The sequence below is a fragment of the Macaca mulatta genome, chromosome 4, assembly GCF_049350105.2.
Source record: "Macaca mulatta isolate MMU2019108-1 chromosome 4, T2T-MMU8v2.0, whole genome shotgun sequence".
In the NCBI taxonomy this organism is placed as follows: Eukaryota; Metazoa; Chordata; class Mammalia; order Primates; family Cercopithecidae; genus Macaca; species Macaca mulatta.
This window is the reverse complement of record NC_133409.1, coordinates 156,874,668-156,898,021: the sequence shown is the minus strand read 5'-3', so window position 1 is coordinate 156,898,021 and position 23,354 is coordinate 156,874,668. Positions and strand designations below refer to the sequence as shown.

Sequence of the window (23,354 nt, the reverse complement as noted above, 5' to 3'; positions counted from 1 at the left end):
ACTCCATCTGAAAAAAAAAAGGAAAAAAGGGGGAAAAAAATCAAGTTTTATATAGTAGCAGAGATTTTTGTTAAGCACCCACTATTTTTTCAGCATCTACAGTCTTTTGGAGTGTAAGGAGAGTTTTCCTTTTTTATAACTAAATTTTTGCTATAAGCAATATTTCATAGTTTACAGAAGTTCTTTTTATAGAAGTTGAAGTGATTTTCCACAAACATGTTTGTAGATTATTTTTTCTTTACTTGCTTTTAAGTTTGTACTTCTAGATACATTTAAAAATGTAACAAATCGATATACAAGTTATAAAGAATAATATGATGGCCATGCTTGAACCCAATTATCAATCAAATATATTGGTTATGTCTATTATATTTGTTATATTACCAAGAACTGCTTTGACCTCATCTCTCATCTTCCTGCTACTGCCCCCAGAGGTAACCATGACCTGACCGTAAATTATGTCACTTTCTGGCCTTAATCCTTCTTGTTCCCCTGTTCCTTACAGTCATTTCACACTTTTAAAATTTTTTTCCTTTTATGCGAGGATATTCTATTGTCTTGATTTTCAATTTCCTTAGTAAGTATATCTTAAATTTACTCTATTCATTTTTGTATTGCATAGGATAATAGCTGGTACATAGTTGGTGCTCAGTGATTACCTGTGGAATAAATTAATTTTTCTTAACATAGGGCAGGGAGACTTGGAGAGGAAAGGGCCTAGGGAGAGTTTCCTATTTCTTAACCACACCATGGAGAGTTTTGGATAGAGACAAATAGAGAAAGTTACCTTCAGAGGAGCTATTGCACCAAAAAAAATGTAACAGCACTCTTAACATTTTGGCATTGACCCTTATAGTCACTCTTTTTTCCTAAAACTATATAGTGTGTGTGTGCATGTGAATGTGTGTGTGTGTGATGTCACATAAATAAGAATACGCTATTTGGCAACTTGGATTTATCCTATACAATGCAATGAGCATATTTTATGTCGTTTATCTTTTTTAAAAGCATTATTTTTAACAGCTGCATAATATTCCATTAGGGATAAAACCTAGTTTTAGGCAAAGTCTAACTCTTCAACATTAATATTTCCAGTTTTTAGCCACAGTAAACAAAAATATGGACAATATTAACATAAAATTAGAAGTTAGAATCAGTAAGACGTATATTTTTAAGTATTTGCATAAAAGAAAAGGGAATACTCTGGAATGGGGACTAGATTTCAAAGTTGGATGAGTAAGTGAAGCTAGGTAGTGTATCATAAGGTCTGTTTTAGTTGCGCTGAGTTTGATATGCCTGTGAAATACTTATTTCGTGTACTATTTAGAAGCTTAATCACCATAATTTTTGATATCGACTGAATTGCCTGTCCCCAGCCCACAATTCAAACGTTGAAGTCCAATACCAAGTACTTGAAAATGTGACTTTATTTGGAGATAAGGTCTTTAAAGGTGTAAAATGAGGTTTTAGGGGTGGGTACTAATCTAATCTGACTACTGTCCTTATAAGATTATATTAAAAAACAAACCACACACACAGAGGAAAGACCAGAGAGGGGAAACCCCAAGGAGAGTGGCCCAAGAAAAAATCAATCGTGCTCACTGGGTTGATCTTGAACTTGCAGCCTTCAGAATTGTGACAAAATTAATTTTTTTAAGCCACACAGTCTTGGTAGTTTGTTTTGGAAGCCCTAGCAAACACACTTCTCAAATATTTTCATTCTAGGATTACTTTTCTCCACACCTTTTCTATGTTATGCCAGCTTTTGTACTCCACAAAGACAAACACACAGAACACAGATGCACATCCACCCCTAGTGTGTGTTGTAGGGGAGGAAAGAGTGTTTCCTTTTACCCATCTTATGTTCATTGGCTGGGGCCCTGAAACAAAATACAGATTAACAAGAGAAAAACATACACATTTATTTTTTAAATTTATTTATTTGTTTATTTTTTGAGACGGAGTCTTGCTCTGTCGCCCAGGCTGGAGTGCAGTGGCGCGATCTTGGCTCACAGCAAGCTCCACCTCCCAGGTTCACGCCATTCTCCAGCATCAGCCTCCGGAGTAGCTGGGACCACAGGCGCCTGCCACCATTCCCCGCTAATTTTTTTTGTATTTTCAGTAGAGACGGGTTTTCACCGTGTTAGCCAGGATGATCTCAATCCCCTGACCTCGTGATCCGTCCGCCTCGGCCTCCCAAAGTGCTGGGATTACCGGCGTGAGCCACGGCGCCTGGCCAAGAGAAAAACATATACATTTAATATAAAGTTTTACATGACATAAGGAAATAAAGACCTGAAGAAGGGGTTAAACCTGAGTGTTTTTGCACTAGGTTTGAAGAAGAGTAGAGAGTCATGCAGAAATATAACGAGACAAAAATAATATGAGCCAAGGATAATAAACAAGGAGAAATCGAGCAATGTCTATTTGTTCCGATTCCTCTCATACTGTGCAAGACTCACAGGAAGGTCTTAAGACCTGCTTCAGAGGAAGGTCATAAGAACATTCCTGTCTATGTTGTTCTACTAATTTCTTAGAATGTTCACTGTGTCAAGGCACCATACTTTGGAGTGCTATGTTGTCGTTTTCAGAAACCTGAGGTTGCTCATGGAGTACTATGGAGTAGCGACTTTTTTTTTTTTTTTTTGGTCCCATTTTAGAAATTTGATTAATGAGTATAAACTAATGGTTTCTGTGTTTGAGACGGAGTCTCCCTCTGTTGCCCAGGCTGCAGTGAAATGGCGCGATCTTCTCACTGCAACCTCCGCTTCCCGGGTTCAAGCGATTCTCCTGCCTCAGTCTCCGTAGTAGCTGGGGTTACAAGCATGCGCCACCACACCCGGCTAATTTTGTATTTTTAGTAGACACGGGGTTTCACCATGTGGGTCAGGCTGTTTTTGAACCCCTGACCTCAAGTGATCCACCAGGCTCGCCTCCCGGGTTCAAAGGTATATGTATGTATATTTATATATTTTTTTATATATAGTATATATATTTATATATGTATATATTTATATGTATATATTTTTATATATGTATATATTTATATATTTATATACACAGAGTCTAACTCTGTCGCCCAGGATGGAGTGCAGTGGCGCGATCTCGGCTCACTGCAACCTCCGCCTCGCGGGTTCAAGGGATTCTCCAGCCTCAGCCTCCGGAGTAGCTGTAAGTACAGGCAAGTGCCACCACGCCCGACTAATTTTGTTTGTATTTTTTTGGTAGAGACGGGGTTTCAATATTAGCCAGGATGGTCTCGATCTCCTGACCTCGTGATTCGCCCACCTCGGCCTCCCAAAGTGCTGGGATTACTGGCGTGAGCCACCGCACCCGGCCCAAAACGAGATTTTTAGCTCAACTATACATTGCCAATGCCCATGGTAGTCCCTCCACAACAAACTCCACAACAGAATGCTCAGAAGAGTCAAACTTGTCAGGTGATCTTCAGGGACCCAAAGACTACTGTTCCTACCCCTACCAGTGTCGCCCAGGCTGGAATTGCAGTGGCGTGATCACATCTTCCTGCAGCCTGTAGCTCCAGTTTAAGCTATCCTACGTCCTCAGCCTACCGAGTAAGTGATAGTACAGACGCAACGAGTCACAACGGGTTAGTTTCATTTTTTGCAGAGATGAGTTCTCAGTATATTACCCAGGTAAACCTGTTAACTCCTGAGCTGAATCGAGCCTCATGCATCGGCCTCCCAAACTGCTAGGATTACAGGATCTTGCCAACACAGAATACGTGTATCTCGTGCTTTTTTTTTTTTTTTTTTTTTTTTTTGAGACGAAGCCTCGCCCTTATCGCCCAGGCTGGAATGCAAAGGCGCCATCTCGTTTCACTGCAACCTCCGCCTTCCGGGTTCAAGATTTTCCTGCCTCAGCCTCTCAAGTAGCTGGGATTACAGACAACTGCCCCACGCCCAGCAAATTGTTTACATTTTTAGTAGAGACGGGATTTAACGATGTTAGGTAGGCTAGTCTAGATCCGCACACGCCTCGGCCTCCCAAAGTGCTGGAACTACAAAATTGGAAAAATTATTCCCTAGAAAGCGGTGATATTCAGCATTAAAGCTCTTTATGTGAGACTTGAGTGGCTCTGAAAAGAGCCTTTGAGTTCTAAAGTGCCTAAGCACACATTTACTTGGAGCTTGTATACTTGGTGACAGCCTTAGTACCTTCGGACACTGCGTGCTTGGCCAGCTCTCCAGGAAGCAGCAGTCGCACGGCCGTCTGGATCTCCCTGGAGGTGATGGTGGAGCGCTTGTTGTAGTGCGCCAGGCGGGAAGCCTCGCCTGCGATGCGCTCGAAGATGTCGTTTACAAAGGAATTCATGATGCCCATGGCTTTCGATGAGATGCCGGTATCCGGGTGAACCTGTTTCAGCACCTTGTACACGTATACGGAGTAGCTCTCCTTACGGCTGCGCTTGCGCTTCTTGCCATCCTTCTTTTGCGCCTTGGTCACAGCCTTCTTGGAGCCCTTCTTGGGAGCAGGAGCTGACTTAGCTGGCTCAGGCATATTGTCAGAAATTAAGAACAACAGTAAGGATGAAAGCACTTAAATAACAGCTCGTGTCTAGAGTCTCTCCTTTTATACGTCTTTTATGCAAATAAAGAACTCAAATTATTCAGCACTGATTGGGCAATGTGTTAGTGACGCATACATGTAAAATAGCTTTCACCTTATTTCCTTTCTAATTGGTTGTTTCGTCAAAGAATAATTTTAACCAATCAAACTGCGCCTTTTACAATTCTACCGACGACTATAACTAGCTTCTTATTCCTCCATCGAGCACATTCTTTTTCTTTATCCTGTTGGTTGTTATCTCTCGTGCTGCTAGGAAGCCACTATGTCTGGACGTGGAAAGCAAGGCGGCAAAGCTCGGGCAAAGGCTAAAACGCGTTCTTCCAGGGCCGGGCTGCAGTTTCCAGTCGGCCGTGTCCACCGCCTCCTCCGCAAGGGCAACTATTCCGAACGAGTCGGGGCGGGCGCTCCCGTGTACCTGGCGGCGGTGCTGGAATATCTGACCGCTGAGATCTTGGAGCTAGCTGGCAACGCGGCTCGCGACAACAAGAAGACCCGCATCATCCCGCGCCACCTGCAGCTAGCCATCCGCAACGACGAGGAGCTAAATAAGCTTCTAGGTCGCGTGACCATTGCGCAGGGCGGTGTCCTGCCCAACATCCAGGCCGTGCTGCTGCCTAAGAAGACGGAGAGCCACCATAAGGCCAAGGGCAAGTGAAATGATTACTAGTCGAGTCCATCAGTGACCCCGAGTCCCAGAAACCAAAGGCTCTTTTCAGAGCCACCTACTTTTTCTGTAAAGTGCTGGAATACACATACAATGCCTGAAACCCTGTTCTAGTTTTACGAATGCTTCTAACGTTACTGGTCAGTTCATGATTGAAATCCTTGCTCACATTTCGTGCACTAATTTGTCTTACTGGTGTGTCTGCAGTAAAAATGCGTTTATAAAGGTACACAAGAATAGGAACCGATGTTGTAACACCTCAAGGTGTGTCACTACGTTATTTTGTGTATAAGTCCATGGTGTGTATACGTTTTATTATTTCACATAGGCTGTTTATTCATGTGCACTTGTCAGAAAAGGCTGAAAGATTGATACAGTAATAAGAGAACAAAGAAGGATAGCTGCCCATTAGCATTTCAGGGCGGGCTTTTTAAGTTTTAAAAATGACTACATTCCGACTGGGCTCAGTGGCTCATGCCTGTAATCCCAGCACTTTGTGAGGCCAAGGCGGGCGGATCACAAGGTCAGGAGTTCGAGATCAGCCTGGCCAACATAATTGAAAGCCCGTCTCCACTAAAAATACAAAAAGTAGCCGGGCGTGGTGGCGGTCATCTGTAGTCCCAGCAACTTGGGAGGCTGAGGCAGGAGAAGCGCTTGATTCTGGGAGGCAGAGGCTGCAGTGAGCCACGATCGCGCCATTGCACTCCAGCCTGGGCAACAGAGCATGACTACGTCTCAAAAAAAAAAAAAAAAAAAAAAAAAGGCCACATTCCTCCAGTGAGATTTGTGTTTGTTGGGTTTCTCTTTTCAAAAAGCGCAATTAACATAGTATTCTAAAGTCAACACTAAACGAAACTAAGCTGTAATGGCCTAACGCCCTCGCTCAGACCTGTAATTCCAGCAATTTGAAAGACCAAGGCAGAAGAATCGCTTGAGCCTAGGTTATCAAGACCGGGCTGGGCAATAAAGCCAGACACCCCCTTCATCTCCACAAAAAGTAAAAAGCCTGCCCTGCCCGGTGGCTCACGCCTGTAATCCCAGCACTGTGGGAGGCCGAGGGGGGCAGATCACTTGACGTCAGGAGTTTGAGACCTGCCTGGCAAACATGGCAAAACCTAAAAATTAGGTTTCTACTAAAAATACAAAAAAATTAGCTGGGCCTGGCAGTGGGCTCCTGAAATCCCAGCTACTCGGGAGGCTAAGGCAGGAGAATCACTTGAACCCGGGAGGCGGGGGTTGCAGTGAGCCGAGATGGTGCCATTGTACTCCAGCCTGGGCAACAGAGGGAGACTCCGTCGTCTCAAAAAAAAAAAGGAAAAACTTAGCCTGGCATGGTGGCTTGGTCTGAGATCTTAGGTACTTGGGAGAAGTAGGCGGGGAAGGATTGATTGAGCCCAAGAGTTCGAAGCTGCAGTGAGCTATGGGGGACAAAGCAAGATCCTGTTTAGGAAAGAAAAAAAAAAAAAAAAAAAACCAGCAGCAAAAACTTAGCTTTATGAACGAAATTTATAAATGGACTACACTGTAAAGCATAATTATTCAACTTTAGTAGAAATCCAGTCACATTGCTCCACAAAAAAAAATCTCAAAACTAATTGCATCACACCAGGCTCTGTAAAGAGAACTGATCTGGGCCGGGCGCGGTGGCTCAAGCCTGTAATCCCTGCACTTTGGGAGGCCGAGACGGGCGGATCATGAGGTCAGGAGATCGAGACCATCTTGGCTAACACAGTGAAACCCCGTCTCTACTAAAAAATACAAAAAACTAGCCAGGCGAGGTGGCGGGCGCCTGTAGTCCCAGCTACTCAGGAGGCTGAGGCAGGAGAATGGCGCAAACCCGGGAGGGGGAGCTTGCAGTGAGCTGAGATCCGGCCACTGCACTCCAGCCCGGGCGACAGCGCGAGACTCTGTCTCAAAACAAAAAAAAAAAAAAGAGAACTGATCTGTAAATCTGATATGAAAGGTCATGGCCTACACCAAGCCAACCACACGAAAGTCCACTGGTAGCAAAGAGCCTCCTAAGCAGCTGGCCACCAAGGCAGCCAGAAAGAGCACTCTGGCCACCAACAGCTTGAAGATGTCCCTCAGATACAGGCCCTGAATCATGGCAAACTCCGTCGCTACCAGAAGTCACTGAGCTACTTAAGGGAAAAGCTGCCCTTTCTTAAATATTAGGACAAGGTTGCTGAATGAGATTACAAAAAAAATTAATGCCCCAAGGGTCCTAAATAATTGGAGTTATATCTGTTCCACTGAACAGAAATTATTTGCATCACAAAAATTTGCATCAAAAATAATTAGCATCAAAAATAATTTCTGGTGATACAAATAACAGAAATTATTTGCATCACCAGACAAAAGCCTCCAAGAAGTAACTTCAAGAAGTGTGATACCTTTAATCAATAGTAAATTGTGAGATGATGAAAGCACATTTCCCTGCAAACTCTGTAAAAACTATAAATGTTTTGTAATGGGACACATTATGTCCCCTCCCGTTTTTCCTTAGAAATCTTATGATTTTTCTTAAACTACATTTTAACTAAAACAAGATAAAAATATAGCAATTGCAAGAAAAACTGTCTATGAAGCCCCATAGTAAAACTCCTTGACATCCTTTACTCATTAATCAAATTCGGGCTCAGAAACAATACCCCAAAATGAAGGCCAAAGAAGCAACCTCAAAAGCAAAATTTTTCTCTGACTTTCTCCTGCCCTCCTGTCTCTCAGTCCCATTCTCTTCTGAGGCTAGACATAGAAACTAAAATTCCTCTTTCCCAGCGTGGCTTATGACAACCAGAATCCTTTTTCCCCAAAGCCAGCCATAAAAACTAAAAATATTACTCTAACTTCCCTTCCACCTTTTTGTGTAACAACTGACCACAGAGAAATTATTTGACCCACCTTGTTTAATTGCAGGTCATAACACCCCATTCCAGAGATGGAGCTGTCCCATACTCAATACCCAGAAGGAAAGAATGCATGTTCAAAGAGGTGAGGGATGAAATGAACATTCTAAACCCCTTTGACAGAATAATGGACCCTCCTTTAGCTAAACGATCCCAAAAGTTTAAGTTCCCAGGCATGACAGGATGGAGGCTGCACATCCTGTTTGTTTATACCCTTCTTCCCCTTTCTGATCACTGCTAGATTTTCTCAAAGTCCGATTTGAGGGAATAATACACCAGAAAGCCCCTTTACTTACTTTATCTGGCCCTTTCCACCCTTCTCCATGGTGGTCCAGACAAGACAGGTATTAAGGACCATAGAGTTTCTTGATAAATGACTGCAGGCCTGCAACTGAATGTGACCAGTCTCCTCAGAATGCGGATCATAGACTTCTGCTCTACATTTCAGTTTTATATATAGGACCTAATTATAACTCATTTACATGTTAAATCTTCACCCCAAAGTGATCATGTGACATATGTTACATACATGTAAACTTAATACACATGTGCTTGGGTCTCCTTCATGAATATTCATAGCTCCTCCTATAACCTGTTAAATAAGTATATTTGGCCCACCCATTCCTCAAAAATTCCTGTTTTATCCCTCCCTCCTTCCCTCCAACTCCCTGTCTCTCAGCAAACCAAGGCTACCCTTCCCAGCCTGTCAGAATGGCCACCTTGCAGGCTGCAATACTTTGAGAAATAAAGCTCTCCTTTGCAAATGTATAAACCTTCTCATTCTTCAGTTGACAGAGGCCAAGAAGAGTCTAGATAAACAAGCCTTGCTGGGTTTCTCCACTCAGTTTATTAACATTACATCATACCCTTTTTATCCAATCAAATTTCTACAAGGTTGTCCATATGCTGTTGAACCTAAGCATAAAAGTGGACAATTTTTTCTTGTATCTTTTGTGTTTTCATTCTAAAGGCTTCCTTGAACACGTTAATAAATTTGTGTAACTTTTCTACAGTTAATCTGCCTTTTGCAAGCTAATCTTTCAGCAAAGCTTCAGAGCTTGACTTGGCTCCTATAAAATAATAAACACTTTAATTTTTTATTCTTTTTAGACTTCAAAGTAATTGACCTGATGTTCTTATCTGAGTCTTTCTTGGAGTTTATGTAGCTTCCAGGAATGGCAAATTATTTTCTGGACTTTCTTCTTTTCATGAAATGGCATTGTGCTTCCACAGTGATTTCTCTTCCCCTTTTTTTAAACACCAGAATTAGCAGTTGTAGATGCTGTCCCTCAAAAACATACGATAGAGAGAAAAATATTCATATAATACTTCTCTTATTATTTTTTTTTTTCATTTTTTGGTCTTGCTCTGTTGCCCAGACTGGGGTGCAGTGTCACAATTATGACACTGGAGCCTCAAATTCCTAGCTTCAAGCAATCCTCCTACCCCAGCCTCCTGGGTCACTGGCGTTATAGGCCTGAGCCACTGTGCCTGGCTAAAAGAATTTCTAATACTGTTCACTTACTGATATTTTGCCATGGAAAAATTCAAACATCAATAATTTTGCTAGTTACCCACCTCTTCTTGCCTCAATGAGTAATGGTTTAACAAGCCCCCTTAGTTCCCTAACACAACTGTATAGACATGTAGATGTAGATATAGATACTTATTGTAGATTAAGTCCAGATGCTATAACTGGGTTCATAGAAGTATATTGAATATCCTCATTGTTTCAAGGCGTATGCTGTCAAGATTTGGTAAAGAATCAAGAAACAGAGAAGAGAAATGGAGAATCCTGGAACAATGCTGTTTATAAAGAATAACACAAGCCACGGCCAGATGCGGTGGCTCACGCTTGTAATGCCAGCACTTTGGGAGGCCGAGGCAGGCAGATCACCTGAGGTCACAAGTTCGAGATCAACCTGGCCAAAATGGTGAAACCCCGTCTCTTCTAAAAATACCAAAATTAGCTGGGCGTGGTGGCTGGTGCCTGTAATCCCACAGCCTGGGTGACAGAGCGAGGCACTGCCTCAAAAAATAAGAATAAAATAAAAAAGAATAATACAAGCTGCATATGTAATGTTGATTTTTCCAGTAAGCACACTTTAAAAATTAATAAACTGGTAAAAGAATTTTAACAATTATTATATTTAACCCAAAATACAAAATCATTATTTCAAAATATAGTCAATATAAAAACATTATTAATGCAATATTTCACATTCTTTTTTAAATCTTAAGTCTTCTAAATATGAGGGACATCCTATTAAATTTGGTATTAAATGTTTGTTGGAAGTAAATGGAATTTCATTGTGATTTCATAAACTTCAATGCTGTAGAATTAAATTCATATATGTGATTGTTCAAAACATATCTAACATTTTCCAATAACTGGAGTATCAGCTTTTGAAATAAAATAACGAAAAATAAGTACAATAAAAATTCAGGCCTGGCACGGTGACTCATGGCTGTAATCCCAGCACTTTGGGAGGCCAAGGCGGACGGGTTACTTAAGGTCAGGAGATCCAGACCAGCTGAGCCAAAATGGTGAAACCCCATTTCTACTAAAAATACCTCCCCCCCGCCCGCCCCCCAAATACATAAGCCGGGCGTGGTGACCAGCACCTCTAATTCCAGCTACTCTGGAGGCTGAGGCAGGAGAATCGCTTAAACTCAGGAGGTGGAGGTAATAGTGTGCTGAAATAATGCCATTGCACTCCATCCTGAGTGACAGAGCAAGACTCCTCAAAAAAAAGAAAGTCAGTCCTCAGCAGCAACAGCCACATTTCAAATGCTCAGTAGCCACAACTGGTTTCTGACTGTTTTATCACAAAACACAGATCCTACGGGAAATTGTGTTCAAGTATGGAGATAATGATAGAAATTACTGATTAATACAAGTGAGCTGGTAAGTTCTTATGTAATCAGGTAAACTTTGCACTGAGTTCTAAAATAAAGCTTTACACATATTTAGAGATGAGGATTATGAAAGGAACTGAAGGTAGCTTCAGATGGCAAAACACCGGATTGACAGATTTAAGAACACTGGGGAGGAAATCAAACTGTGGGGCATAAAGATGGAATTTCCTTAATGGTTCTCACTGACTGTGTTTTGAACCTTTAACCTAAAGTGTATCTTTTGATTTTGGAAACATTTTTTAGTTGTAGATATTAACATTCTCATAATAGAAATGAAAAAAGTAAAATGAAAATGAGAAAACAGAAGATAATATCAATAAACAGGCCTTGGACCTCAGAAGATGACATGTAGGGAGTGTGGAGAGGAAAAGCATAGAGAGGGCATAGCTCTCATTAACAAACAGCCCAGCCCACAGATATGTGATCATATTGTACAAAAGGATTTCAGTTCTTTACTTGCTTCTTATAAAACCATTTTGCCAACATATCTAACCGTTTTACCATGATTTAAAGTGTACAGAAGTTTCTTTTTCTGAAAAGGAGAGAAGCAAGGGACTCATATATATTTCAGATGTGAGACTGAAACGCGTGACAACGTGTAACTTCAGTCAAGACTTGCCCATGAGTCCTAAGATAATTCAAATTTGCAAAATAGACACTAACTTGAAAGGTGCAATTGTATCAATCCTGTGGTTAGCAGAATTTTGATGAATGCCCTAAAATAGGGCAGGTTTAACAGAATTCAAGGAATGAACAGGAATGCACAAAACATTCTTTGTCTCCTCCCCCCCTCCAGCTTGCAGGCATCCGCAGGCATTTGCGGGCAGCGAGAAATTTGGTTTGGCCGTCTCCCCTCCCTGGAGGACGGGGGCTCCAGCATATTCATGATGTCAGTCTCCTTGGACTACATGCCAGCGTCATTGCGGACCTGCTACAACACTTTACAAAATAGCTTTCCAATAAGAAAGAAAACCTAATAGGAAAGAAAAACAAAAAGAAACTAGACCTCGCAACAGGCGCGCATGCGCACTATCCCTTTCTGAAATGTACTGTTACACAAACGCGAACTTGTAAATCTAAACTCTGCCTGAACCAAAGTAGCCAATAGATTAAAAGTATGTAAATTAAGAATTCCCAAACTGCTCTTTTTATTGGCTAGGAAAAGAACACCTTACAGGGAACCCGATAGGTTGATTTAAAACACTGTGTTAGGCTATAATGTCATTCCTTAAGAATCTTTTCCAGTAAACATTTGTTAACATTTTCAAAGTAATTGGGAGCTGTTGAGTTTGGAAGCGAAAACCAAGTTAAGAAGTCCTGTTATTTGGGTGAGTCCGGTCCTATAAAAGTTCTGTTGGACGTGTCTTAAATTGTTCAGGGCACCTCAGTTCTCTCCCGCAGGGATCTAGAGAAACTGCGCCATTGTTGTCTTATAAAGAAACAACCTTCTAAGACTCTCTTCGCCGCCATCTTTTTCAAGATTCTATACTGAAAATACCTTTTTTTGACGGCTCTTGCCATTATGTCTGGACATTTTAATTTCAACAAAACAAAATAATACCGTTAAATGATTTGAGTCAAACCTGATATTACAGAGGTAGGGATTCCAAGATGTTAGAATTTTACTCTAACACAAATGAAACACAAAGTTCCTTATGTGTAAACAGTGTATCTTAGAAAACCTTGTTTGAATGAATTAGCTATACTCCCTAATGAAACGAGGACTCATTGAGAGATACTTAGACGACGGATTTTAAATGAGTGGATAGGGAAGGGGAAAACTTCAGGAAAATTAAGCAGAACAAAGCAGCGGAGATTGTTGAAAAAAAATTCTAAAGCATTTTCTAATTCAAACACATTCGATTTTTTATAGCTAAACAGGATAAAAGGTCAGTCATTTAAGTTAAATGATAAATGTCTTTGCAGGTCATGCTGTATGCAAAACATCAAAGATACCTGTAACAAAAAAAACAACTTGTTTAAAGGAGCCAGTTCTCTATCCAAATTTACCAATCAGAATCTTGCACTGAAAAAATAAACCAATCGTGAATCGCTCCGAGCACATCCGGAATTTAGCAACCGATCACTAACAGGGATTGTCCACAATCCAATCAGAGTGATTCTGTTCCTATATAAATAGAGGGGTAAACCAATTTTCCTAACCCACTTACTTTGCAGGTGAGGTATGGCGCGTACTAAGCAGACCGCTCGTAAATCCACAGGCGGTAAAGCACCGCGCAAGCAGCTGGCGACTAAAGCAGCTCGCAAGAGCGCCCCAGCCACGGGTGGCGTGAAGAAGCCTCATCGCTACCGCCCTGGTACCGTGGCTTTGCGCGAGATTCGTCGCTACCAGAAGTCCACCGAGCTTCTTATCCGGAAGCTGCCGTTTCAGCGCCTGGTGCGAGAAATCGCTCAGGACTTCAAGACCGACCTGCGCTTTCAGAGTTCCGCTGTGATGGCACTGCAGGAGGCCTGCGAGGCTTACTTGGTGGGGCTTTTTGAGGACACCAACCTGTGCGCTATCCATGCCAAACGCGTCACCATCATGCCTAAGGACATCCAGCTTGCCCGCCGCATTCGTGGCGAGAGAGCGTAAATCGTTTTGAGTGCCAACCTTCAACCCAAAGGCTCTTTTCAGAGCCAATCATTTTCTCCATGAAAAAAGCTGTAATCTTTCAAGACACATTAGACCACGAAACTGCACTGATCGAAACAGACCTTCGAAATAATGGCATTTTAGCCCCCTCAATGTAATGCTTAATTTAAAATTCCAAATTCAAGCGCTTCCTCAGGTTTTGCCTGGGGCTCCGCCTCCCTCCCGGGTTTTCCATTGGTTTAGCAGGCTTTGTTTTGCTGTTCAGGCCCTCTGCTTATTTCTTGTACTTTGCTCTCCTTTTCTAACTCCTAGCCACTTAACTGGCCCCCGCTTAACCCATTCTCTTGTTTTCTGGCTCTTAAGGCTCCTCCAAGTGGTGGCCTGTATTTGAGGTCTTAACTGCATAGGCTTTCAACTCCTTGGATTTGCCTTTCCCGGATGTCTGTTTGAACTTGCCCGAGGGGCCAGCGCTTTTGGTCTGCATCAGGCTGTCTTACTCCACTAGTGTTTTGAGACCCAGCTACTTGCCGGCGACGGTCGGCGCCTTGGGTGCGGTCAAGGTTACCCTCTCTGTGCGCCTGATACTGGTCTAAGGCTAAGGTTATTAGCTGGAACACCTAGATCCGTGGCATTAACACAGCTCTTGCAGACTTGAAAGCCTTGCTTAGGTTCTAAACTGCAGGAGTCAAAGCAACGAAGGTGCAGATGGGTGTGTCTGACATACCTGAGAAAGGAAAATGCAAAAATCATGAGCCTTTTCAACTTTCTAGCTGGTATCTTTTGTTTTCCTTTTTCTTTTTTCTTTTTTTTTTTTTTTTTGAGACGGAGTTTCTTGTTGCCCAGGTTGGAGTGCATTGGCGCGATCTCGGCTCACCGCAACCTCCTCCTCCCGGATTCAAGCGATGCTCCTACCTCAGCCTTCGGAGTAGCTGGGATTACAGGCATAAGCCACCGCGCCCGGCCTTCCAGCTGATATCTTAAAAGAACTTTTCAACTTTAGTAAATACCCTGTTTTAATGAAATCTCATTGAAAGTACCCCATGTTTATCATCAAATGAAAATCCTTTGACGACTTCCAAGTTCTTACAGAAAAATATTCTGCCTTTCCATACAAAGGTATAGCTTCGAAACTGGTAGATGAAGGAGGGAAGGAAAATAAGGAATTCTGTTCCGAAATCATACAGGCTGTTATTTGGAAATGCAGAAGGGTGTATGTACTATATGGGATACTACGTGCTATTTGGAAGAATTTTTTATATTTAAACATTTCAGGAAATTCCTCAGTTTTGAAATGGGGCGGAGTAGTTTCAACTGTCATTGAGAAATTTCTATTAACTTTTTTTAATGTGCTGTTTTCCCTCAAGTTGCACTAAGGAAAGAGGTTAGTCATGTGTTAGTGACAAAGCTGTAAATAGCTATGCAGGCCAAGGTAGCCATAGTAAGAAGTCCTGGAGATTTATGGAAGAAATTTTTGTTCATGGAAGCCCGTCAGACATAAAGACGTAGGTCCTGTGAATTACAGATTCAGTGTATGAGGAAAACAGTATAACTATCCATAATTAAGGTAACTGCTGTCAGATATTTGTACCATAGTGAACATCATATTATGCTGGATAAAAGCATTCTCTATTTAAATGTTGTTTCCTGTATCCTGTACTTTCTTTAAGATTCTACCTCAGCAAGTTTTAACCTGTATTTCTGTTACAGCTGTTGGACTTCAATACATGAGGACTTGGACTTGGTGGGCACAGAATGCATCTTCTTATATCATTAAATCCACCAGAACACCTAGCATGGTCATTTGCCTAAAACAAAGCCTCTGGAAATTTAGTCAAGTTGAGATTTAAAATAAAAGATTACTGAACAGAATTTACCATTGAGTGAATTCTTATTTACAAAAATAAAAGATTAGATAAAGTTTTTATAATTTTAATATATAGTTTTTCTAAATAGGAAAAATCCACACTTACTGAGTGTCCGCAATGGGCCAGAAGTCATGCAGTATTTTACGAAGTCTCCAAAAATGTAAGTTCAATAGTTATCTATTATCTAAAACTAATTTAAACTGAAACTAAGAAAATTTCAGATAATGCTGGAACCAAAACTTTCCCCACCAGGCATTACTGTTTTAAATAAAAAGCCTCAGCAGAATCCTCATCACTTACTCCTGAGGGCTTTATCACCTGGAATAGCTACTAACATGTTTAAATTTTTCATATACAATAAAATAAATGGATTTTTTTTTTCTTTTTTTTCTTGAGACGGAGTCTCGCTCTGTCGCCCAGGCTGGAGTGCAATGTCATGATCTCCGCTCACTGCAAGCTTCGCCTCCTAGGTTCACACCATTCTCCTGCCTCAGCATCCCGAGTAGCTAGGACCACAGGCGCTCGCTGCCACGCCCGGCTAAAATTTTTTTTGTATTTTTAGTAGAGACGGGGTTTCACCATGTTAGCCAGGATGGTCTCAATCTCCTGACCTAGTGATCTGCCCGCCTTGGCCTCCCAAAGTGCTGGAATTACAGGCGCGAGCCACCACGCCCGGCATAAATGGATGTTTTAAAATGTACAGGGTCTTAGGCCAGGCAGGGTGGCTCACGCCTGTAATCCTAGCACTTTGGGAGGCCAAGGCAGGCAGATGACCTAAGGTCAGGAGTTCAAGACCAGCTTGGCCAGCATGGCTAAACCCAGTCTCTACTAAAAAAATACAAAAATTAGCCGGGCGTAGTGGCACGTGCCTGTAATCCCAGTTACTTGGGAGGCTGAGGCAAGGAGAATCACTTAAACCTAGGAGGCAGGGGCTGCAGTGAACCGAGACTACGCCACTCCACTCTAGGCTGGGTGACAAAGCAACATTCCATCTTAAAAAAATTAATAACACCAGCCTGGCCAACATGGTGAAACACCATCTCTACTAAAAATACAAAAATTAGCTGGGTGTGGTGGCAGACATCTGTAATCCCAGCTACTCGGGAGGCTGAGGCAGAAGAATCTTTGAACCTAGGAGGCGGAGGTTGCAGTGAGCTGAGATTACACACCACCACACTCCAGCCTGGGCAACAGGGCGAGACTCCATCTCAAAAAATAATAATAATAATAATAAAATGAAATGTACAGGATCTTATATGATTGTGAAGTTACACTATAATTAGTACTGCAAATTTTACAGAAATGAAACTCATATACATACAGTAAAATATGATGTTAACATTCACAAATTTTAGCCTTACTGTGTACTATTCAAATAATAGCCTTGATTTAACCACATATACACAAGAAACTTTCTTCAAAGGCATACACTGAGAAAGTAGTAAATAATACTAGATGTTTTTAAAATAAATTGTGATTTTATTTGGGGAAGATCTCAAATCTTACTCATGTGTCAGATCATATTGTCTATGTACTTGTTGGCACACTATAGTGTGTATCCATTTCACAGTTACATAGTTGCCTGCAAGTACTTATAATTAAAATAAAATAAGTATGTAATCTCTGAATAACCAGTAGTTTCTTCATATTATAAAGATAATAGGTAAAACTCAAGACAATTCAGAAATCCCATTTTATTATTTCTCCATACCCTCCCTACTCGACCTGCCAACAGTAAATATTGATATGTAACATTTGGGAATTTGAAAGGCAAACTTGAAATACTTTTTTCATTTTTGTTTTGTAGTTGCCACCACTAAAAATTGCATATATATATAAAATGGTATACTTCCGAAGATAAGGAAGATAGTCTTGTAAATCAGGCCATGGACACAAGAGTCATGAAAGGGGCAGAGAAATTTGTTACCCCTGTTTTCTCACACAGGAAAACAGAAAATGAAATCACTGAATTTGATGACTATCTGACAATAATGTAACCCATTTGATGGAATTTTTAAATTCAGACACACACACACATACACATACACACACACACACATGCCCCTAGAGTAGTGGAAAATGAGACAAATGCTCTATAGTTCAGTTTAGTTAATGGGAGTAAACAATAGACGCATTAAAATTTTTCTATTGATAATAATTGTTCTTAATTATTAAATGTCATGAAAGCACATTTTCAGAGATAAGTTTACGTTTTGAATTAGAGGGAGATGTAATTTGAGAAGGAATTGGAAGTATTATAAAGATTCTCACAGGGAATTGTTCCAGAACAAAGTTGTAAAATAATAACAATAATAATAAAATAAGAAGAAACAGAAAGGTTACATTGTTATTAGTGTCTGTGAGTGCGAGCAGACAGTATTATGAAAAGGGGCTAAGAGGCTACAGGGCTTTCCCATGAACCTATGAGAAGCCACTGACCTTTTTCATAAGGCATATTTGGTGTTTGTTTTTTAAAATGGGCCGGGCGTGGTGCTCACGCCTGTAATCCTAGCACTTTGAGCGGCTGAGGTGGATGAATCAGCTGAGGTCAGGAGTTTGAGAGCAGCCTGAACAACATGGTGAAACCCCATCTCTATGAAAAATACAAAAACAAATTAGCCAGGTATGGTAGCGTGTGCCTGTAATCCCAGCTACCTGGGAGACTGAGGCAAGAGAATCACTGGAACCAGGGAGGCAGAGGCTGCAGTGAGCTGAGATTGAGCCACTGCACTCCAGCCTGGGCAACAGAGCAAGACTCTGTCTCAAAAAATAAATAAGTAAATAAATAGTTAAGAGAAATTGGAGGCTAGAGAAATTAGGGAACTAGTTAGTAAGCATTGGAATCATCCTAGCTATGAGAGAATGAAGAGAGAATGTAGAAGGGAGAATATGTAAGAATTATTTAGGATTCTGTAAAAATCAACCTGATTTTGTGACTGTGTAACAGGGAAGATTGAGGCCTCCCCACAATACCATGAAAATCTGCTTCCTCAAGTTAAAGTAATGACTTCAGGTTGATTCTAAAAATTACTTTTGTGTCAGACCTATGCTATACGCATAAGAACTCTCCAACAGCTAAGATAGTATGAAAATGCCCTTCACAACTTCCATGCTAAGACACTGTTAGTATTCTTTACCAATCTCAAGATATTCATTATAACTGCTACAAAATTTTAATATATGGAGAAAGATTTAAACAAGTTCAGATTTCCTTGAAAACAAGTGCATGTCCTCTGTGGCAAATGAATATGAATATGAATTTATATAAATCAGAGAAACTCTGGAAGATCATTGATTGAATCATTACATTTCATTGCTTCTGTTGCATACCAAACATATTGTGAAATGGATACTTCACAAAGGGCCAGAAATAGAAATACATAAATTCTGCTTCTTTCTCAATGAGCCTAAAAAGGAACTGGAAAATACCACTCCTTTTCCAGTTGATGTAACAGAATTGAAGCAGCGTAAGAACGATTCTAGGAATCAAGAAACTTGTTTTGAGACCTAGGTCCACCATTTAGTGACAGCAAATGGTCATTTCTTGCCATTTAACCTTTCTAAGCGCCAAGTTTCTTAACAGTAAATCAAGCATTTTAGCTATACCTGATATAAATGCATTGTAACTGCCCAAGTGAGGCAGTTAAATAAGTGCTTTGCAACAGTAAGGAACCAGAGGTATGTCATAGTCATTTGGACTGCTCTTGTGGAATACCATATTCCCCACCTAATTATCTTATTCCTTATCACTTTTCATCAAAAGCCTAAATCTTGTCATTCTGGGTACTAAAGACATTCCAGATCCCTTCTCCCCATTAGGGATAGTAAAATAATACCCCAAAAGGAAGGCCTTAGAAGCAGAAGTGAGTGACCTACTGCTATTCTTTGGCCTCTCATCCTCTGTTGAGGCTACAGATAAAATTAGACTCCCTCTTCCCCAAGGTGGTTACTGAAACTAGAATCCCTTTTTCTTCAAAGCCAGCCATAAAACCTAAAAACCTTACAGTAACTTTTCGTCCTCCTTTCTGTGTAAAACCTAGCCATAAAAACGTATATGTCTTATGTTGTTTGGCTGTAGATCATAAGACCCTCCCTCATTACAGAGAGGGTCCTCTAGAATGAGGAAGGAATACTCAGAAGGAAAGAATCTTGCCAGAGGCCAAGAAGAATCTAGGCACAGAGGCCTTGCTATGTTTCCCCAGTCCATTAGCATTAGATGACACCCTTTTTATCCAATCACAGTTCTACATGGCAGTTGGTACTTTGTTGAACCCTAAGCATTAAAATGGACAGTTTCCCCTGTACCTCTGAGCCTTCCTTGTGAAGGTTCCCATGTCACATAAACCTATGATGAATTTTGACTTTTCTATTAATCTGCCTTTTTTCCATTGATTTTCAGTGACCTTTCGGAGGGTGAAGAAGTTTTGCTCACGCCTACATACCTGTATTTTTCACTCATTTTCAAAAAGATTATTTTGAATAAATATTTCAAATCCTCCTATTTATTCAGATCCCCTTCTCAGTCAAGCCACTCTCATACAGGGAGGTATTTTGGCTTTCTCTACAAATAAGAAATTGTGTGATGTAGGCGTGGTTCTCAAAAAATTAAACTCCTGCTTATAACTAGAAACATCACAGGCTACATCCTTTTTTGGGGGGAGGGAGGCAAATAATAATGTAAAATATAATAAAATATTAACTAATAAGCAGAATATAAACAAAAAAGTAAGATTAAGAAGTATTATAATCATGAGGTATTTATGGTATTTGGTCCCACTGCAAACTTGTTCAAGAGTTCATGACTTGTTTTGTGCTATGTATTCTGGAGATTCTGGAAATCTATAGACACCTTCTCAAAACCACGCTTTAAAAAAATACTTAAACGGGGTAAGAAAGGTAGTGACACTAAATTTTTTTTTTCTTAAAGTCTGTATATATGCTTTAGTTACACATCAAAAAATAAGATCTAGCAGCAAGTATAATGTTGGCTTGAAAGGTTCACAATTAGTGTAAATTATTTCAAGACACCTGTAATAAGTACAAAGTGATATGAAAAATCTATGATTATCATTGATGTGAAATCCAGTGATTAGCTGTCTGTACTCACAAAGGAAATAACCAAATTGCATTTAGGATTTGTAAAAATATAATTTTTTTCCCATCTAGAGTCCCATAAACATCTGTAGAAATTAGATTTTGTCGAGATTTCTCAGTACGATTAAGTGGGCTTTTCTAAAGTCAAAAGCAAACCCAAAAAAAAATAACCTCAACCTCCCAAATACAATGGAAACAGTAGTACATCCAAGTCAACCCAACTTCCTACAGCCCATTTCTTTGTCCTGGTAACCCCAATGTCAAGCTTCTTGCTCCATTCTCCAAGGTTTTTCATTTATTTTTCCTTCTCTATTTCTTATCTAATCACCAAATATGTATTGGATAGCTAACTCTAGCTCCCTGGTTCATCTCAATCTGTGAGAAAGCAATTTGGGAAAGGAAGTAGATTATAAACTGACAGAGGTTCCTTTCATACTATCTTTTAGCATCAGGGTGGGAGCAATACTTATGGAGATTTACGCAGAATGACAAGGTGAGTAGTCTCCAAAAAGAGAATTCCATTTGGAGAATTCCATCTGAGTGGGAGGGGGGAAAAACCAGACTTTTCGACTAGGTCCCAGCATACCCAACTTTTAATATCGCAATCTGATAGGTGAAAATTTTTGGCTCGGAAAAACCCCGCAAATAAAAATCTAACAATACGTTCTGATTGGTTAATTCAGCAGGCTCTGCAAACCAATAGAAAAGCAAGTTTTACAAAACTGAGTCAGAGACGATGATGACTTCTCCCTCCGATTGGCTTAACACTAGAATTGCATTTTTTTTCTAAAGTTACCTGGACGCGGGAAGCAAGACCAAACTCGCTCCAAACGCAAGACCTGCTTTGCCACGCGGGCCTAGTTGCCAGTAGGCCTAATACACCAAGTCCTCCGCAAAGACAGTTACTCCGAGCAGGTTGGGCCAGCACGCCAGTGTTACCTGGAGGCAGTGCTAGAAGGTTAAGAGTAGGCAAAAATAAATGAACAAGCAAGAGAGCCTCTGGGAAAATAAGTCCTGGAGACGCTGGTCACTGACAGAAAAAGAATGGCCACACTTTTTGAGACAGGCTCCCTCTATCGCCCAGGCTGGAGTGCAGTGGAGCGATCTCGGCTCACTACAACTTCCGCCTCCCAGGTTCAAGTGATTCTTCGGCCTCAGCCCCCCCAAGTAGCTGGAATTACAGGCGCGCGGCACTACGCCTAATTTTTATATTTTGTTTAGTAGAGAGAGGGTTTCACCATGTTTTTCAGGCTGGCCTCGAACTCCTGACCTCGTGATGCGGCCGCCTCGGCCTCTCAAAATGCTGGGATTATAGGGGAGCCGCCGCGCCAGGCAGTGCAGGCCCACACTGCCTATTTCCAAGTACAGTACCTGACAGCCCATATCCCAGAGCTAAGGGGTTTCACAAGCCTGCTAAAAGACAGACACCGGACGCCACCTGCAGTTGGCCATTTTCGACGCTGCACAAGATGGTGGGCCGCAGGAACCTTGGGCATGCCAGGTACTGCTCACAACCAGGACAGGCTGTGCTCAAGAAGTCACCTCAATGCTAAAGCAAACTAAAGCATTTACACCATATCCCTGTGCCAGGAATAAAATTTTTTCAGAGCCACTTTTTAAGTGCACACTTTGAGAGAAATCAGCCGGCCAATCACACACCACCGCGGGAATTTGAAGAAAAATCAAAACCTGGTGGTTCAAGTAGCCTTAGCTACTCCGGTGGCTGTGGCTGAGGCAGAAGGATTCTTGCGCCCAGGCTGCTGGGAGCTGTGAGTTACTGAACCCCAACCGGCATGACTGGGATAGACCGCGCCCGCACACCACACCCGCAGCCCCCCTGGCCCCGCAAAAAAGGCGCCAGCTCTTTTGACTGAGACCTATGGGTGGCTCTGAAAAGAGCCGTTTAAATTTTCAAAGCGGAACGTCCCGCCAGTTTCACTTTTTTTTCGGAGCTGCCTTCTTTGCCTTTGTAACCCTCGGCTTCGCCGACTTAGGGTTGGCTGCCTTGGGCTTAGGGGCTTTGGCCTTAGCTGGACTCTTGGCGGCTTTTTTTGGCTGGGGTGTTTTCACCTTTTTCGCACTCTTGGCCACTTTCTTGGTCCCAGCAGCTGTTGCTGGCTTCTTTGCCTTCTTAGAAGTCTTTTTGACGCTTTTCTTCGGGGTAGCGGCGCCACTCGCTTTCTTGGGCTTCTTGGCTGCTGCAGCGGGCCTTCTAGGCTTGGCTGAGCCAGCCTTCTTGGCCTTGGGTTTGCCTTCCCCGGAAGCGGCTTTCTTGTTCAGTTTAAAGGAGCCAGAAGCACCGGTGCCTTTGGTCTGCACCAAAGTACCCTTGCTCACCAAGCTCTTGAGGCCAAGCTTGATACGGCTGTTGTTTTTCTCTACATCGTAGCCAGCAGCCGCAAGCGCTTTCTTAAGCGCGGCCAGAGAAACGCCGCTGCGTTCTTTGGAAGCTGCCACTGCCTTCGTGATGAGCTCAGACACTGGGGGTCCGGATGCCTTGCGTTTCCCAGCAGTAGCGCCTGCCTTCTTCGCCTTTTTCTTCACAGGTATTTTTTCTGCGGGTGCAGGAGTGATAGGAGCAACTGGAGCAGTCTCCGACATGTTTTTGTCTTGCCAGAAAAGACAAAAGTAATCTCAAACTGTCAGAACGGCGTGTTCTCTACGCCGGAGGCTGAGGGTTTATATAGAGAGACGCTGAGTGATGATTGGTTCCTTGCTCC

General features: G+C 41.7%; 4 protein-coding genes across 7 annotated transcripts; 2 read left to right on the top strand and 2 right to left on the bottom strand.

Annotated features, from left to right (window-relative positions):
- Positions 1-1,920: 1,920 nt before the first annotated feature.
- On the bottom strand, positions 1,921-4,561 carry H2BC8 (H2B clustered histone 8). Of its 2 annotated transcripts, XM_078000869.1 has the most exons (2): positions 4,179-4,561; positions 1,921-2,232 (listed from the first exon to the last, which is right to left on the bottom strand). In XM_078000869.1, exons 1-2 carry the CDS (start codon positions 4,519-4,521, stop codon positions 2,159-2,161), a joined length of 417 nt encoding a protein of 138 aa, XP_077856995.1. In that variant the 5' UTR covers positions 4,522-4,561; the 3' UTR covers positions 1,921-2,158. The 2 variants fall into 2 exon arrangements, with proteins under 2 accessions (XP_077856995.1, XP_001087459.1); XM_001087459.5 differs by lacking the exon at positions 1,921-2,232 and having other exon boundaries at positions 3,941-4,561.
- A 181-nt stretch (positions 4,562-4,742) lies between these two features.
- On the top strand, positions 4,743-5,424 carry H2AC8 (H2A clustered histone 8). The gene has a single exon (XM_001087578.5). It carries the CDS (start codon positions 4,853-4,855, stop codon positions 5,243-5,245), a length of 393 nt encoding a protein of 130 aa, XP_001087578.1. The 5' UTR covers positions 4,743-4,852; the 3' UTR covers positions 5,246-5,424.
- Positions 5,425-13,264: 7,840 nt separating this feature from the next.
- LOC114677673 (histone H3.1) lies at positions 13,265-15,544 on the top strand. Of its 3 annotated transcripts, XR_003729075.2 has the most exons (3): positions 13,265-13,567; positions 14,519-14,791; positions 15,383-15,544. XR_003729075.2 is itself a non-coding variant. In XM_078000867.1 (2 exons), exons 1-2 carry the CDS (start codon positions 13,265-13,267, stop codon positions 14,654-14,656), a joined length of 441 nt encoding a protein of 146 aa, XP_077856993.1. In that variant the 3' UTR covers positions 14,657-15,544. The 3 variants fall into 3 exon arrangements, 2 of the variants coding, with proteins under 2 accessions (XP_077856993.1, XP_077856994.1); XM_078000867.1 differs by having other exon boundaries at positions 14,519-15,544; XM_078000868.1 differs by having other exon boundaries at positions 13,265-15,544.
- Positions 15,545-22,569: 7,025 nt separating this feature from the next.
- H1-3 (H1.3 linker histone, cluster member) lies at positions 22,570-23,235 on the bottom strand. Its single transcript, NM_001193819.2, is given in 1 exon segment — positions 22,570-23,235. A coding segment is annotated over 1 exon segment (666 nt).
- Between the last annotated feature and the right edge of the window lie 119 nt (positions 23,236-23,354).

Bases quoted from the DNA above. Each gene is read 5' to 3' on its own strand.
- H2AC8 (XM_001087578.5), top strand. From the start codon at position 4,853: ATGTCTGGACGTGGAAAGCAAGGCGGCAAAGCTCGGGCAAAGGCTAAA.
- LOC114677673 (XM_078000867.1), top strand. From the start codon at position 13,265: ATGGCGCGTACTAAGCAGACCGCTCGTAAATCCACAGGCGGTAAAGCA. The intron at 13,568-14,518 runs GTGGGGCTTTTT...CTTGTTGCCCAG, and splicing joins AGGCCTGCGAGGCTTACTTG to GTTGGAGTGCATTGGCGCGA.
- H2BC8 (XM_078000869.1), bottom strand. From the start codon at position 4,521: ATGCCTGAGCCAGCTAAGTCAGCTCCTGCTCCCAAGAAGGGCTCCAAG. The intron at 2,233-4,178 runs GTACTAAGGCTG...TCTCTTGGCCAG, and splicing joins CAAGCACGCAGTGTCCGAAG to GCGCCGTGGCTCACGCCGGT.